We start from the raw sequence: 15,475 nt of genomic DNA, 5'->3' as shown, positions 1-15,475 counted from the left end.
ACCAAAAGGTAATCCAGATTACTAAGAGTTATGGAGACCACTGAGTCCTTAACTAAGGGCACGAGTAGCCTTATGTGAATTATCTCATTTAATTCTCATAAAAACCTGAGCAAACATTTATATCTCACCCTAACTCTATAGGGTGAATATTAATATTCCCATTATACAGTCAAGAAAACTGACACTCCAGGAAGGGTAAGGAATGCACCTGAAGTTACGCAGTTCCAAAGGGATGGAGCTGGTTTCTAAAAGAGGATGATACAGGGGCGTCTGGGTGGCTCAGTCGGTTGAGCAACTGACTCTAGATTTCCATTCAGGTCATGATCCCAGGGCTGTGGGATCAAGCCCTGAGTATCAGCCTCTGCACTGAGCATGAAGCCTGCCTGGGATTCTCTCTCCCTCTATCCTTCTCCTCTCTCTCTCCCAAAAAAACAAAACAAAACAAAAAAACCAAAAAACCAAGAAAAACTAGAAGATGTCTGTTGGATATGTTGATTAGGTAGGTCATTGACATGTCTTGAAAAGTCCCGGGGAGTAATGTAGGAAAAACCTGATTGCAGTAAAGACTTAATATTTCCTAAGAGGGTGGAGGGCGCCCCTGTTTTAAAAATGTAACATTTTAAAGCATGCAAAACCATTTTGTGAGTTGTTTAGAAAGTTATATGACCAAAGAGATAGAGAAATTAATGGAGTATTAAGCACCAAAATCAGAATAATGGGTACTTCTGGTTGGGGTAAGGAGAATGATGTATTTGGGAAGAAGAGAAAGAGGTTTTAAGCTATATTGGTAATATCTTTTTTTTTTTTTTTTTTTTTTTTTTAAGTAGGGTGATGAGTATGTGAGTGTTATATTACCTTTTTGAACATCTGAAAATTTTGCAATAACTATTTTTTTAAAAAAGCGAATGGGGGTGCCTGGCTGGCTCAGTCAGTAGAGCCTGTGACTCAGACTTGGGGTTGTGAGTTCGAGACCCACATTGGACATAGAGATTACTTTAAAAATAATAAAATTTGGGGTGTCTGGGTGGCTCAGTCAGTTGAGCGCCCAACTTCAGTTCAGGTCATGATCTCACGGTTCACGAGTTCGAGCCACGCATCGGGCTCTGTGCTGACAGCTCAGAGCCTGGAGCCTTCTTCAGATTCTGTGTCTCCCTTTCTCTCTGTCCCACCCCTGCTCATTTTCTGCCTCTCTCTCTCTCTCAAAAATAAATAAAACATTAAAAAAATAAAATAAATACAAATAACAGTAAAATTAAAAAGTGAACAGAATAAAAAAATCAGTGAAAGTTTTTCAGGGAGGAGAAACAGAAGTAGAGAAACTATGTTTTCTTATCATTTTTAGTTTTCGGAATCAGAGAATCAAAGTTGGTATTTGGTTTATAAAAAAGGAACCTGAAGTTTTGGGTATTTCTAACTCATGCTATTTCTAGCTGCTAAAGAACCTTTGACAAACTTAGAAAACTAGACATGCAACATAATTGTGTGGTCATCTTTTATTTTTATATTTACTTATTTGTTATTTTTTGAGAGAGAGAGAGTGCAAGGAGGGGAGAGGAGTAGAGGGGGAAAGACAGAGACAGAGAGAGAAAGAGAGAATTGTAAGCATGGAGCCCAACACAGGTTTGATCCCACGACCCTAAGATCATGACCTGACCTGAAATCGAGTCAGTAGTTCAACAACCTGAGCCGAAGTTGGACACTTAATGGACGGAACCACCCAGGAGCCCGCCCCTTAATACTTGATCTTATCTGCAGTATTTGAAACTGTTGATCACTTTGCACTAGACTCTAAAGTTTCTCTTTCCTTGACTTCTATCTATAATCATACATTCTTGTGGTTTTCCTCCTTTATTTCTTCCCAAATATGAATACAGCCCTTCTTCCTCAACTTCCCACATGCTGGTACCCCTGGATCTCATCCTGACATGAGATCTCTCTACCCTACACAATCTTCCCAAGTGGTCTGAGGCATCCCCTGGTGTTACCTACCTCTAGATTCAGCTAAGATCACTCTCCAACCTCCTACCATAAAGGCTCGTTTCCAGTTTTTATAAAGCAGATCCTTCATCTTTTACCACTACCTGCTCTTCCACACATACTTCTCATTTTAGGGAGGGCCGTCCCCATCCCACAAGTATGCTGAGCCAGCGTCCCGCCAGTCCAATCCCTACATCTGTCCCTCCCTATGTTTGATCACTAGTCCCACTGATTCCACCTCCCCCGTGCCTCTCATGTCAGACCTCCCTCTTGTACATCTCCACCTCACTGCACTAGTTCGGGCTCCCACAGAAAGCTGTTCAGTCTCCCAACTGGTCTTCACACCTCTAGTCTGCCCCTTTCCAAGCAATTCTCCAGCTTTACACAGTGACAGTGTAATCAGGACACTTGTATTAGCTCCCTATCACCTGCAGAACACAACCTAAATCCTCTGCAACACACACAAGGCTCCCCATGCTCTGATCACCTAGTTCTCCATTACCAGTTCCTTTTACTGCATGGTGCATATAACCTACATTCTACTCTTACCTAATTACTGGGAGTTCCTGGAAGCCCTGTACGCCTCCCTCACTTTACTTACGCTGTCCTTACACCTAGAATTCCCTACCTTCCCCTGGACTATCGGGAACATCGTCAAGATCTGACATAAAATGATCTCTGTGAAGTCTTTCTGCCCCAGTATATTTCCATCTCTCCTTTGAATTCCTAGTCTACTTCGGTCATATCTTAATCATAGGACTGATCATACTAAATAGCAATTATGCCTTACATGTCTATCTCCCCAGTCTCTACTACATGAAGAAATGCTCGTCTGATGAACAAATGAATTCATGATTACCTCAACATCTAGTCCAAACTGAATAGCAAAGCTCTCGGCTTCAGCAAATCTGTGTTTGTGAAGTAACCGACTCAATCTGATGAAGTGAAAAACAAATTTCAGTGAAATCTTTATTAATCAGGGAATTTAAGGTTATCATTAAGGGGTAAGGGTTAAAAGAATATGAGAACTTACCTGTTTTCTGGTAAAGCTTCTGTAAGACACCTGAGTACTACAACAGAGACTGAATCTTCAGATAGTCTGAAAAAAGTTTTCAGGGTGAATGAATTAATAGTATTAATAAGTAAATTGTAACTTAGCTGCTATTTAACGACTTATTTAATAAAACAAAACGACCTACTTTGAATCATTTTTGCAAATTCCTTCCAAAAGGTATATGGTATCCTACAACAATAAAAAAAAAAGTTTAAAACTGAAACATAGAAATAAGTTATTTTAGGGGCACCTGGGTGGCTCAGTCAGTTAAGCGTCTGACTCTTGGTATCAGCTCAGGTTATGATCTCAGGGTTTCATGGGTTCAGGCCCCACAGGGGGCTCTGTGATGACAGCGCAGGTCCTGATTGGGATTCTCTCTCTCTCCCTCTCTCTCTACCCCTCTCCCACTCACGCTATCCCTGTATCTCTCTAAATAAATAAACTTTGAAAAAAAATTTAAAAAAATAATTCATTTTGGTTACTAAGGTAACAACTGGTTTAGGTGAGAATTATTCATCAATGGATTCTAAACTCACTGAAAAACTGTTGGGAAAAAAGGATATTCCATAGTTTCAAAATAATACCAGAGAATTTACTTAGCAATTACAAAGGAGAAAAAGCACCTCTACAGTGGAGAAATCTGGCAAAACTGCCTTAACCAAGTAATCACATTTATCATCATCATCAGTAATAGGACAAATGGACATAAGCCCCTTAACATGACACAGCTGAATACAGTATAACCTATGTGATATCCTTGCCAAGAAAGCTCAGCATGTGTCTAATTATGATGCAATAACCAGACAAATCCAAATAGAGGGACACTGTACAACACAACAGGCTAGGATTTGGAAATGTCAATGTCTTGAAAAAAAAGACTAAGGAACTATTGCACATTATAGTAGAGCATGTGACGATGACAACAAAATTCCATATATGATGCTTGATTAGATCCTGGACTAAGGAAAAAACAAAAATAAAACAAAACAAAAAAACAGCTTTAAAGTAATTGGCACAATTGGTAAAATTTGGATCTGGATGGTGTATTTCGGAACAGTATTGTATTAATGTTAAATTTAATACTGGTATTATAGAAAAATGCCCTTATTCTCAGGAGAGACCTGCTGACGCATTTAGGGGTAACAGGCCATGACGTCTGCAAGTAAATTCCAAATAGTTTGGAAAAATATAGTGTGTCTGTGTGTGTGCATATGTGTGCATCTGTGTGTGAAGACACAAAACAAATGTAGTAAAATGTTTTTTGAAAGATTAAAATTAAAAGATAAATCAGTAAAAGCAATGACCCTCCGCCCAAATTGCTTATCATTCATATTTCCTGTGGAGACACAAGAAAACTGAATAAGCAGATGGTTCAGGTTTCATTTGATTAATGTGCTTTTCTTTTTCTTATATGAAGACTTGGTTTTGTCAGTATATTTGAGAACCTCTGGTAACAACAAATATAGTTATAAACCTGAGCTCTATTCAGGTATTACACTAGTTCCACTCATGCTTAGTTTGTTTTAAGTTTTTATTTATTTAAGTATCTCTACACCCAGTGTGGAGCTCAAACTTATGACCCGAAGATCAAGGGTCGAATGCTCTTCTCAGTCAGCCAGGCACCCCTTAGCTTATTCTTAATTTTTTTTATTATAAAGTATAAAATACACATCAACTTACTGTGCTAATTCCTGACTGGACCAGAGATGAAACGCTAGATACTTCCAAAGAATACAGTATTTCCATCATAGGTAATGAATAAACCACGAGATTTTTCATCTAAGAAAAAGAGAAGAGCAATTAATTTAGTAGGTCATATAAACCTACAAGGATAAGACAGCACTTCATATCAAGTGGCTAGATTAAAACAGTACAAAACTAAATGCAAAAACAATTTTATAACAAAGACCATTGCTGTATTATTTAAATGTTACATATAAAATTATGCTCTATTCCACCTTTCAAATCTGTTGAATAAAAAACCGTGCATCTGGTGTTCATTCTACAATTTGTATTTAGGATGCATGTAATTCCTCAGTACCAGAACTGCATGAGTCACTCTAACAAACATTTTCTTGTGGATATATATTTTTAAAGTTTATTTATTTTTGAGAAAGAGTGAGCAGGGGAGTGGGAGACAGAGGGAGAGACAGAATCCCAAGCAGGCTCCACACCGTCAGTGTAGAGCCCGACATGGGGCTCAAACTCACAAACTGTGAAATCATGACCTGAGCTGAAATCAAGAGTTGGACACTTAACTGACTGAGCCACCAAAGCACCCTCTTGTAGATATTTTTAATCCTGCAATGCTCCATTTAAAATAGGGAGCTGAGGGGTGCCTGGATGGCTCAGTCAGTTCAGCATCCAACTTCGGCTCAGGTCATGATCTCAGGGTTCCTGAGTTCGAGCCCCGCATTGGGCTTTGTGCTCACGCTCAGAGCCTAGAGCCTGGAGCCTGCTTCGGATTCTGTGTGTGTGTCTCTCTCTGTTCCTCCCCTGCTCACACTGTCTCTCTCTCTCTCTCTCTCTCAAAAATAAATAAAGATTAAAAAATTTTTTTTTTATTGGGGAGCTGAGACATACCCATTTTTTTATGAGGAAAAAAGAACTCTGCAGGATTATTTCTGATTTGTCAAGTGGGCACTACTTAACTACTTTCATATTAGTTAATGATATTTCTAACACATAATATGGACAAATGTGAAATAAAATCTTCCAGTACCTTATCAGCAGTAGTTGTCAGAGCTACTAATTTGAGATTTGTAATCCCTTGCCTAAGAGAGAAAAGAAGGTTTAAGTGAATAAAATAAGCTTTGCCAATTGGTACATAGAAGCTAAGTCAAAGGGGTATTCTTAAAGGTTAAAATTGATTCCCACAAAAGACACTGAACCTGGTTTCTTCACGTTTATAGCCCAGATTAACACTCTAACACAACCACTTGGAGGTTTGAACTACCTATTTGTTCTCAATGAATCTGGCCAGCAATGGAATGATCCTTACCCTGTCAGTCTGTCCAGAGTTAGTTAGAATGTAATACATAATCAACGATCAAGAAGCCTGATTCTAAAAGAAAGGAAACACTACTAGCGTCATAATGTACCACGTGACTGATGAAGGAGACTCTGCTTCTGTGGTAAGAAGAAACTCTTCAATGTGAAGAGAGGGCCAGTTCCATACGGGAGTCAGAGTGTAAATATCCCACAAGCTCAGCACATTCTGCAAAAGGAGACATTTCACGGATACATCTTCTAAATGATATTTCAGGATCTTACATTGTAGGATCTTTTTGATTTATGTACTGAAATAAAGCATAGCACACCAGATAGTAATCCACCCCACTTAAAGTTCTCATCTTTGTTAAGTATGACAAATATCACATAATACCAAGTGAAAACATCGAAGGAGAAATATCAGAAACATACATCAGTATCAAGAACAAAAAGTAGATTGTCTATCAACTGGAACTTCTTTGCACCTACAAAAGAGAAAGCAAGGTGTGTAAGAACTACATTTCTGTATTACAGATAGCCACATTTAAATAATAAACTATCATGTTTATGGAAAGGCAGACCTACTACAACTAAAGTTTGCATTCTCACATTCACCTCTTTATATATATATATATATATATATATATACATATATGTCTACGTGTATACATATGTATATTTTAACTTTATTTTGAGAGAGATGGAAATACCATGAGTGGGGGAGGGGCAGAGAAAGAGGGAGAGTAAGAATCCCAAGCAGGCTCTGGGCTTCCAGCCCAGAACCTGACGCCAGGCTTGAAGTCATGAAACCACGGGATCGTGACCTGAGCTGAAACCAGGAGATGCTTAACTGACTGAGCCACCCAGGTGCTCCTGCCTCTATGTATTTTTAGATGACCACTAAAATGTAAAATCTCCTAAAATGAAGAGTAAAAACTGCAACATGTCAAGCATACATGGACAATTATCTAACTAACCTGGCGGTTTCAAAGAGCAGTAAGGTAAAATGTCCTGTTTGCCAGACTCAGGATGATACTGACCTGAAAATTAAAACTTGTTAGTGTTGACCCCAAGTAGCTTCATGAACTTATTTTACCTTTAATAATCTCTGCATCAAGAACGTTCTTAACTGTCATTCCTTTCTTGGAAGAGTCTGGTTCCCATTTTGAGAATGCACAATTACCAGTTCCCTACAGAGGTAAAATAGCACATCAACTGCAAATTTCGTTCTTAGATCTGAATTCTCCTCAAAGCAGAAACACCCAAGTTGTACACATTACATATTTCAGAATATACTTATGTACTCAAGCCCAACTAGCTTTTTATCTTCCAGTTCCCCTTAGATTGCTTTCAACAGAACAGGATGGCAAGAACAGCAAAGTTTGCTGTTCACTGTTATCACGTGAATATTTAATAAGGAGTGGGCATATTCAGGCAACTCACTCCAAAGACATGGGGTAAACTTCAAGACCTCCTCCAGTAGTATGAGATATAGTTTCTGATTAAGTATTTTCATTAAAGTAACCACAACTTTTTAAAAAAAATTTATAAATATTAAATCATTTGAAACCCTAATGAAATATTGAACCAGATACACAGAATAGACAAATGTGCCTGCTTCTTAATATGAAATACAAATTTGGTAGGTAAAAACGTTGTAAATGCTATAATTATGTTGAATTTTTGCCTACTTCTTGAATATAATTAGATTTTTGTTGTTGTTTTTATCTAGACTCATAATTGAAAGAAATGCTAAATTTCAGGAAGAAACTAGTGAAAATAAAGATGCAATATTTTCCAACAGAGAAACTTAGGTATACTTACTGAGTTAATTTTATAATTTCCCTGCTTCTGTTAATATGTTACAAATTAATTTGTAATTTAACCAAAACTATGTTAATGAAGAAACACTTCTGAAGCAAAAAACTAAAATTTTATAGAAAGAATTACCCCAATTATCACAGGAATTTCACTGGCTAAATCTCCAGCCACAAGATTGAGACAACCAAGAGTATGGTAATTTTCAGTAGAAATAAAACTGGACTTGATTTGTCCTTGTAACTGCAAAATTAAAAAAAAATAAGAACGTTATATATATGCTCCACCGTCGAAATTCCTTGGAAAGATAAAAATGAATTAAATCCATCTGTTATAAATGCATTTTTACTTTCTTTGTTTGTCTTATTTTCTAAGTTTATTTATTTTGAAAGATGGAATGAGAGTGCAAGCAGGGAAGGGGCAGAGAGAGACAAAGAGAATCTCAATCAAGCTCTGCACTGTCAGCGCAGAGCATGACACAGGGCTCGAACCCAGCTGAAATCAAGAGTCAGATATCCAACCAACTGAGCCACCCAGGAGCTCCTGTTTTTTTTAAATAGATATCTTTTTTTTTTGAAAGGCTTTATTTTTATTTTTTTATTTTGAGAGAGAGAGAGCACACGAGTTGGGGGTGCAGAGAGAGAGGGAGAGGGAGATTCTTAAGTAGGCTCCATGCTTAGCATGGAGCCCAACACAGGGATCTTATGACCTTGGGAATACCTGAGCCGAAATCAAGAGCTGGATGCTCAACTGACTGAGCTACCCAGTGGGCCCAAGATATTTTTTTAAGATTTTATTAAAAAAAATGTTTTTAAACGTTTATATTTTTGAGAGACAGAGAGCAAGTGGAAGAGGAGCAGAAAGAGAAGGAGACACAGAATCCAAAGCAGACTCCAGGCTCTGAGCTGTCAGCACACAGCCTGATATGGGGCTTGAACCCACAAACCGCAAGATCATGACCTGAGCTGAAGTTGGACACTTAACCAACTGAGCCACTCTGGCACCCCTAAGATTTTATTTTTAAGTAATCTCTATAGCCAACATGGGGCTTGAACTCACAACCCCGAGACCAAGAGCTGCATATCCCATCAAAGGAGCCAGCCAGGTGCTCCTATAAATGCATTTTAAAATGGAAATGTTATTAAAATGTTATATCACACTGATTCCTAAAACATTAGCCACTAGACAATATCCAGAAACACTCTCCCCAAACTTATATTAAATATAAGAATCAACAAGACAATGTGGTTTTGTTTTCTTACCTTTTTTGCTGTGTTGAAGTCTACATTCTCAATTGCTGTATGAAAGAAGAAAGCAGACTAAATTTATAGTATTAACCTACGAAACACACACAAGTCACCCTTGTGTGTTAAGTCAAAATTACATACAATCTAGTGAGAAGAACACAGGTCAGAAACTAATAAAGAAATGTTGACTTTTCAGTTTTGCCCTTGACCACTGATATAAACTGTGACAATATGTCCTAGTCAGGACACCAGCCAGGCTGCCTTTTTGTCCCTGGAATGCTTCCCCATACCTTCCCTTATCATGTTTCTCCCTCCTAAGAGGGTCTTCTTCCTGCTCCAACTCTTCTATCCAAGCTCTGAAGTCCTACCTGTAAAGTCTTCATCACTTTGCACACCATTTTGGAAGAGCTCTTTTACTTGCCTGGCTTCTTCATTACACTATGAAGAACTATGTCTTGTAGTATCCCCAGGACCTTGTATGTTCTTGGAATACAGACTATTTAAGGAACTTGCTGAACACATGCTCTGAACTAATTCCTTAACCTTTCCCAGCTCACAGGAATGTATGGTCCATCCATTCACTTAGCACATACTATGAATTATTGTCTGTTATTGTTAACATGTTTATATAGTCACTTCAGTTTCCAGGTTCATTCTTTCCATCGAAGAGCATTTATTATTATGCTAGTGTGTGTCTTGTCTCCCCAGCTAAGCTATAAACCCCTTAAAGGCTATAAACAAAGTACATTTCCTCAGATTCTGTTGCATCCCTCATAATGGAGAAACATAATACGAATACTTAAAAAAATATATACGCAGTATCATAGAATCTAATGAAACTAAAATAATATTCGCTCTTTTTTTTAATGTTTATTTATTTTTGAGAGAGAAAGCAGGGGAGGGGCAGAGGGAGGGAGACAGAGGATCCAAAGCAGGCTCCACACTGACAGCAGACAGCCCAATCTGGGGCTCAAACTCACAAACTGTGAGATCAGGACCTGTGCTGAAGTCAGACACTTAACCGACTGAGCCACCCAGGCACCCTCTCTCTTTTTTAAAAAAATATTTATTTATTTTGTGAGAGAGAGACAGGGGAGAGAGGCAGAGAGAGAATCCTTAGCACAGAGCCTGATACAGGCCTTGAACTCATGAACTGTGAGATCATGACCTGAACTGAAATCAAGAGTTGGACGCTTAACCGATGGAGCCATCCAGGTGCCCCCTAAAATAATATTCTTAAAGAAAATATTTAAAATTTTACCCCAAAACTAGTAAGAAATATTGCTGCAAATCAATAATAAGAAAAATCCATTACTTACCTTGTTGAATTTTTGCAAGCTGAAGGTTTGTAATACAAAAAAATCCATTGTTTGTAAGCAGCAGCATATAATAGGTACCTATTGAAGGAAAATCAAACCAGTTTCTCTAAAAGGTGTGTGGATATGAAATTTAAGCCAGTGTTTGGACCTAGCTTAAAAATATGTCAATTTGCTCATTTAAATTCTAATCATCAAATAATATACTAATGATACAGATAAAGCTTATCTACAAAGAACTGTTATTTGCAAAAACAATGTTAACTTCCTTGAAACTTTATAAATCAAAGTTCATTTGCCAAAAAAAAGAAAAAAGAATCTTAGATATATTGAAATAAATTAAGTATAGTTAACATTTGTTGAAATAAAAATATGATAAATATGCTAAAACCTACAAAAACATTTTAAAAGAATATAATTCTCCTTGGTAATCTATAGAATTCTCAAAATGGTAAAAATGAGTTTAGAATATTATATTTAGGAGAAGAACATTTAAACCTCTGAAAAGGACTAAAATAAAAAACTTATTTCTTATGATAATATTACTTAAATCACTAGAAAATTTAACACTGTATAAAAAGCATAAAAATAGAGTCATGTAATTTATTAACTATAAAGTTGATTTTTTGATTGGATATTAGTCAGAGAGCATTAAAAAATATTCAAAAAACTTACCTTCACTTGAACCGTCTTTCTCAATAACAAGATTCCGGTAAGTACGCTGATTTTCATCATTAGCTTTCTGAATAAAAGCCTAATTGCAAATTCATTTCAAATGATAAGATTAAACTCAGAAAACACAATTAAGGGTTCTATTCTCTAAAGCCCAGGGTTATCAATTATTATTAGCAATAATGCTGCCTATGTTCCAAACGTTTTAATTTTGAAGTGGAAAACTATTTTGGACAAGCATACTATCTTCAAATCTTAATTTTTAAATTTTGCATTTACTTCATGTTTCTGAGGTATGATTCTTAAAATTTCATGTAAAGAACATTATTTTTTCCATTTAAAGCACAAATTAAGCAACGGTTTATTAGTTTTCGTTGTCTAAGAGATAATTTCAAATTTAGGTAACAAAAAGAAAAACATTAACAGGGTCTTACATTTGTGAGTAATGTTTGCTTCGATGTTACGTGAATAAGATGTAAGTTGCCGCTTCGCTCCCCAACCAAAAGAAACTTTCCTTCTTGACATAGGCCAACTACATCCACTTCGGTATCTGAAAATTTCAAATCAAAGTTACAAGCTTCCCACAACTCTGTCTGCCCACAGGTCCTGTCCTCTTGTTTTAATAAAACCATCTTTTTGCACTAAAAAACAAAAAGTTATAAGCTTCCTTCAAAAATGTTTATTTTCAATCAATACAAGAAATTTGCAAATTTTGTCATTAAAAGCCAACTATTCAAGTTTCTCTTAAATACTTCCAAAAGGTGGTGATTAAAAAAGAATGTGGGGGGGGAGGGGTTGAGGGTGAGGAGGCAGTGAAAATGGGGCATGGGCATTGAGGAGGGCACTTGCTGGGATGAGCACTGGATATTCTATGTAAGAGATGAATCACAGGAATCTATTACTGAAGACAAGACTACACTGTATACACTGTATCTGTATGTAAGCTAACTTGACAATAAATTATTTAAAAAAGAATAAAATAAAATAAAATAAAATAAAATAAAATAAAATAAAATAAAATAATGTGGGGCACCTGGGTGGCTCAGTTGGTTAAGTGTTTGACTTTGGCTCAGGTCATGATCTCACAATTTGTGAGTCTGAGCCCTGCATTGGGCTCCGCACTGGCAGTGCAGAGCTTGCTTGGGATTCTCTCTGTCTCCTCTCTCTTTCTCTGCCCCTCCCCTGCTTGTACATTCTCACTTTCTCAGATAAATAAACTAAAAAAAATTTTTTAAAAGAATGTTACTCTTGTATTCAGTGAACAAATATTTACTGAGCACTTACTGCATGCTAAGCAATGGCCTAGGTCTTTTGCATATATCTAAGAATAGTAACAAAAGAGTCCCACCTTCATGGAGCTCAAATCCCAAGGCAGAAATACATGGTAAACAATTAGAGCATAATAAATTACATGATATGTAAGAAGGTGGTAAATTTTCTGGAAACAAGAAAAAGTAGAGCAGGAAAAGATAGTTTGGAAGAGCCATGCATGTTGCAGCACTGACTGGAGTCCTCAGGATAGCCCTTGTGGATAAGATGAGACATAAACACTTTCTTCAAGTGTATTACATGTTAACACAGCCCGCTACTCCATGATGAAACTGTCAATCTTGTGGATCATTCAGGGTAGATACATTAAGATTCCACAAAATAGGAGTTCCTTGCCTCCATACTGCGATCAGGATTGGCTTCTCACATGCATACCTCCTGACTTTTTCTGTTGTCTAAGTTCTTAAACAAACACTTCAACAACCACCACTCACAATTTCAGAAAAAGCATTCACAATGTTTTCACCTATATTTCAGCACACTCACTGACTTGTCCCTTATTCTTACGTCCACATTTGCATATAAAGTCCTTCAACTCAACGAAGAATTTATAAGTAATTTAAAAACTTTTTACACGGCTATATATATTCTAAAACTATTCAAATACCTGTTTTGATATTGAAATTATGTACAAGATTCAGGAATGTGAACACAAATGAGCTCAACTGGTTTCTACAGTAATTCTAATTTTAAAAACCAGGCAAGTAAAGTCAATTTTTGTTTCACATGTACCCTTTAGATTTACTGAGGAAGGGGCTAATCTCAGGATCCCTTGCATCTAGTACTCTTTGTACAAAAAGGCACTCAAGATTAATTTCTTGAAATAGTCCAATTTCAAGTCTTAGAAATAATGAAGTAAAGAAAAGGCAATGCAGTAGAAATTGGCAGAAAGCTATATCTGACTTCCAATTTATTTTATTTCATTACATTAGACTTACCAAATATAAGATGCAGTTGAAGCAATCTACAAACACTGTCAAGCAGGATCACTGATTGATCCACTACAATAATAAATCCGTTACTTAGGCTACATGCTTGTATCTTTGGATTTAACGAGGCCTGTGGGAGGGAAAAGCATGACTAAAATAAAATGTTTTTATACAGTTTAACAATGCTTACCAAGAGTATCATCATAGTCCCAAACACCTACATTTAAAATTTGAAAAGACTTTTTTCTTTTTTTTAGTCCATATATCTAATTAGTCAAGCTTTTCTTTCTATGGTATATCAATCCATTCAGAGTCCAAAATAGGGAAACAGTCCAAGATTGCTAAGAAAGGGCAAGGGGCGCCTGGGTGGCGCAGTCGGTTAAGCGTCCGACTTCAGCCAGGTCACGATCTCGCGGTCCGTGAGTTCGAGCCCCGCGTCAGGCTCTGGGCTGATGGCTCGGAGCCTGGAGCCTGTTTCCGATTCTGTGTCTCCCTCTCTCTCTGCCCCTCCCCCATTCATGCTCTGTCTCTCTCTGTCCCAAAAATAAATAAAAAACGTTGAAAAAAAAAAAATAAAAAAAAAAAAAAAAAAAAGAAAGGGCAAGGGATTCTCATGAGCAAGTCTTTGTTTCCTAAGGATGGATCTCACGCCTGAAGGAGTCGGCAGGCATGAAAATAAACAAGCCATGACTGGCACAAGGTCTCAGTGTCTGGGATATGACGGCTCGAAGGATGCAAACAGGAGGGCTCACACCCCCACAGACAACAATAAAGAGAGCAGAACCAGTCAGATTAAAGCCCCGAGGAAATGCAACTCTGGTATGGCCACGCCAGAAAACTGGATCCTTGTGCAAAATGTTCTGAGTTTTAAATAAATATTGACAGCCAAGTCAACATTTTAAAAATTACTATGCAAGCCAAATAGGAGTCTCCGGTCTTCAGCTTCTGGTACTTGGAGCTCTGCACACAAACGTTTCTGGAAGCAGCTGGACAGCTCAGTGGTTGACAGTGCTCAATCACTTGCTGAGTAATCTTGGGCAAATGCCTCAATTGACCCCTCTGTACTCTCCTGTACCTACAACACTGGCCTGTATGAGCATTAAATGACTGAATTTGCGTAAAGGCTCAGAAGATAGCCCTGCATATAATATCCGCTCAATCAGTGTTAACTGTTCTTAATCTTCCCTGACTGGGTTTTAATCCCATCAGTTCATTTTGGGCCTGTTTCAACAGTCACCTTTTCCATGTGAAATTCTTGAAAATGCCACCACATTCTGATGCTTCTTAATACTTTTAACTTGCTTCTTCTGATAGCAAGAAGTTACCCCAAAGCACTGCAAAGAAGGAACCGTGCAGTACCTTCCTGGGACGTACCCATACAATTCTCTCTGCTTGGATAGCTCTTCTTCCTCCTCTTCTTTTTTTTAGGACTTTATTTTTTAAGAGTAGTTTTAGGTTCACAGGGCAACTGAGGGAAGGTACAGAGAATTCCCAAAAATCCCCAGCCTCCACATATGCACAGCTTCCTCCATTATCAGCATCTCCCACCATTTGGTACATTAGTTACAACTGAAAAACCTATATTGACACATCATCACCCAGAGTCCATAGTTTATATTATAATCCACTCTTCCTATTGTACATTCTGTGGGTCAAAACAAACGTGTAATAACATATATCCACCATTATTATACTATACATTTTCAGTGCCCTAAATATCCTGTGCTATGCCTGTTCATCCCTCCTCCCCTCAACCTCTAACCTCTGGTAACTACTGATCTTATCACTGTGTCCACAGTTTTACCTTTTCCAAAATGTCGTATCACTGGAATCACACAGTATGTCACTTTGGTTGACTTCATTCACTTAGTAATAGATACTTAAGTTTCCTCCTTTCTGTGGCTTTATAGCTCATTTCTTTTAGGGCTGAATAAGAAATCATTGTCTGGATGTACCAGTTTATCTATTCACCTACTGAAGGATATCTTGGTTGATTCCAAGTTTTGCCAATTTTAAATAATGCTGCTATAAACATCCATGTGCAGGTTTTGTATAGATACTAGTTTCAACTCCTCTGGGTAAATACCGTGGGGTCCAACTGCTGGATTGTATGGTATGAGAATAATTTCATTTTGTAAGAAA

General features: G+C 37.4%; 1 protein-coding gene across 3 annotated transcripts in view; it reads right to left on the bottom strand.

Moving 5' to 3' along the window:
• Positions 1 to 15,475, bottom strand: part of KNTC1 (kinetochore associated 1) — a 74,760-nt gene that overhangs the window by 54,725 nt on the left and 4,560 nt on the right. For 2 of the 3 annotated variants that reach the window (XM_049619427.1, XM_049619428.1), the window contains exons 3-16: positions 13,343 to 13,463; positions 11,510 to 11,625; positions 11,079 to 11,157; positions 10,407 to 10,484; positions 9,103 to 9,137; positions 7,973 to 8,083; positions 7,119 to 7,212; positions 6,455 to 6,507; positions 6,133 to 6,248; positions 5,754 to 5,805; positions 4,712 to 4,810; positions 3,177 to 3,220; positions 3,011 to 3,076; positions 2,837 to 2,912 (exon numbers count right to left, since the gene is read on the bottom strand). In XM_049619427.1, the coding sequence (XP_049475384.1) occupies positions 2,837 to 2,912; positions 3,011 to 3,076; positions 3,177 to 3,220; positions 4,712 to 4,810; positions 5,754 to 5,805; positions 6,133 to 6,248; positions 6,455 to 6,507; positions 7,119 to 7,212; positions 7,973 to 8,083; positions 9,103 to 9,137; positions 10,407 to 10,484; positions 11,079 to 11,157; positions 11,510 to 11,625; positions 13,343 to 13,463 (1,140 nt within the window). Of the gene's footprint in view, positions 1 to 2,836; positions 2,913 to 3,010; positions 3,077 to 3,176; positions 3,221 to 4,711; positions 4,811 to 5,753; positions 5,806 to 6,032; positions 6,069 to 6,132; positions 6,249 to 6,454; positions 6,508 to 7,118; positions 7,213 to 7,972; positions 8,084 to 9,102; positions 9,138 to 10,406; positions 10,485 to 11,078; positions 11,158 to 11,509; positions 11,626 to 13,342; positions 13,464 to 15,475 lie in introns of those variants that run through there. The other variant, XM_049619429.1, reaches the window with a different exon arrangement.

Source organism: Panthera uncia (assembly GCF_023721935.1).
Source record: "Panthera uncia isolate 11264 chromosome D3 unlocalized genomic scaffold, Puncia_PCG_1.0 HiC_scaffold_8, whole genome shotgun sequence".
NCBI classification, from domain to species: Eukaryota; Metazoa; Chordata; class Mammalia; order Carnivora; family Felidae; genus Panthera; species Panthera uncia.
This window is presented reverse-complemented; position numbering and strand designations above follow the sequence as displayed.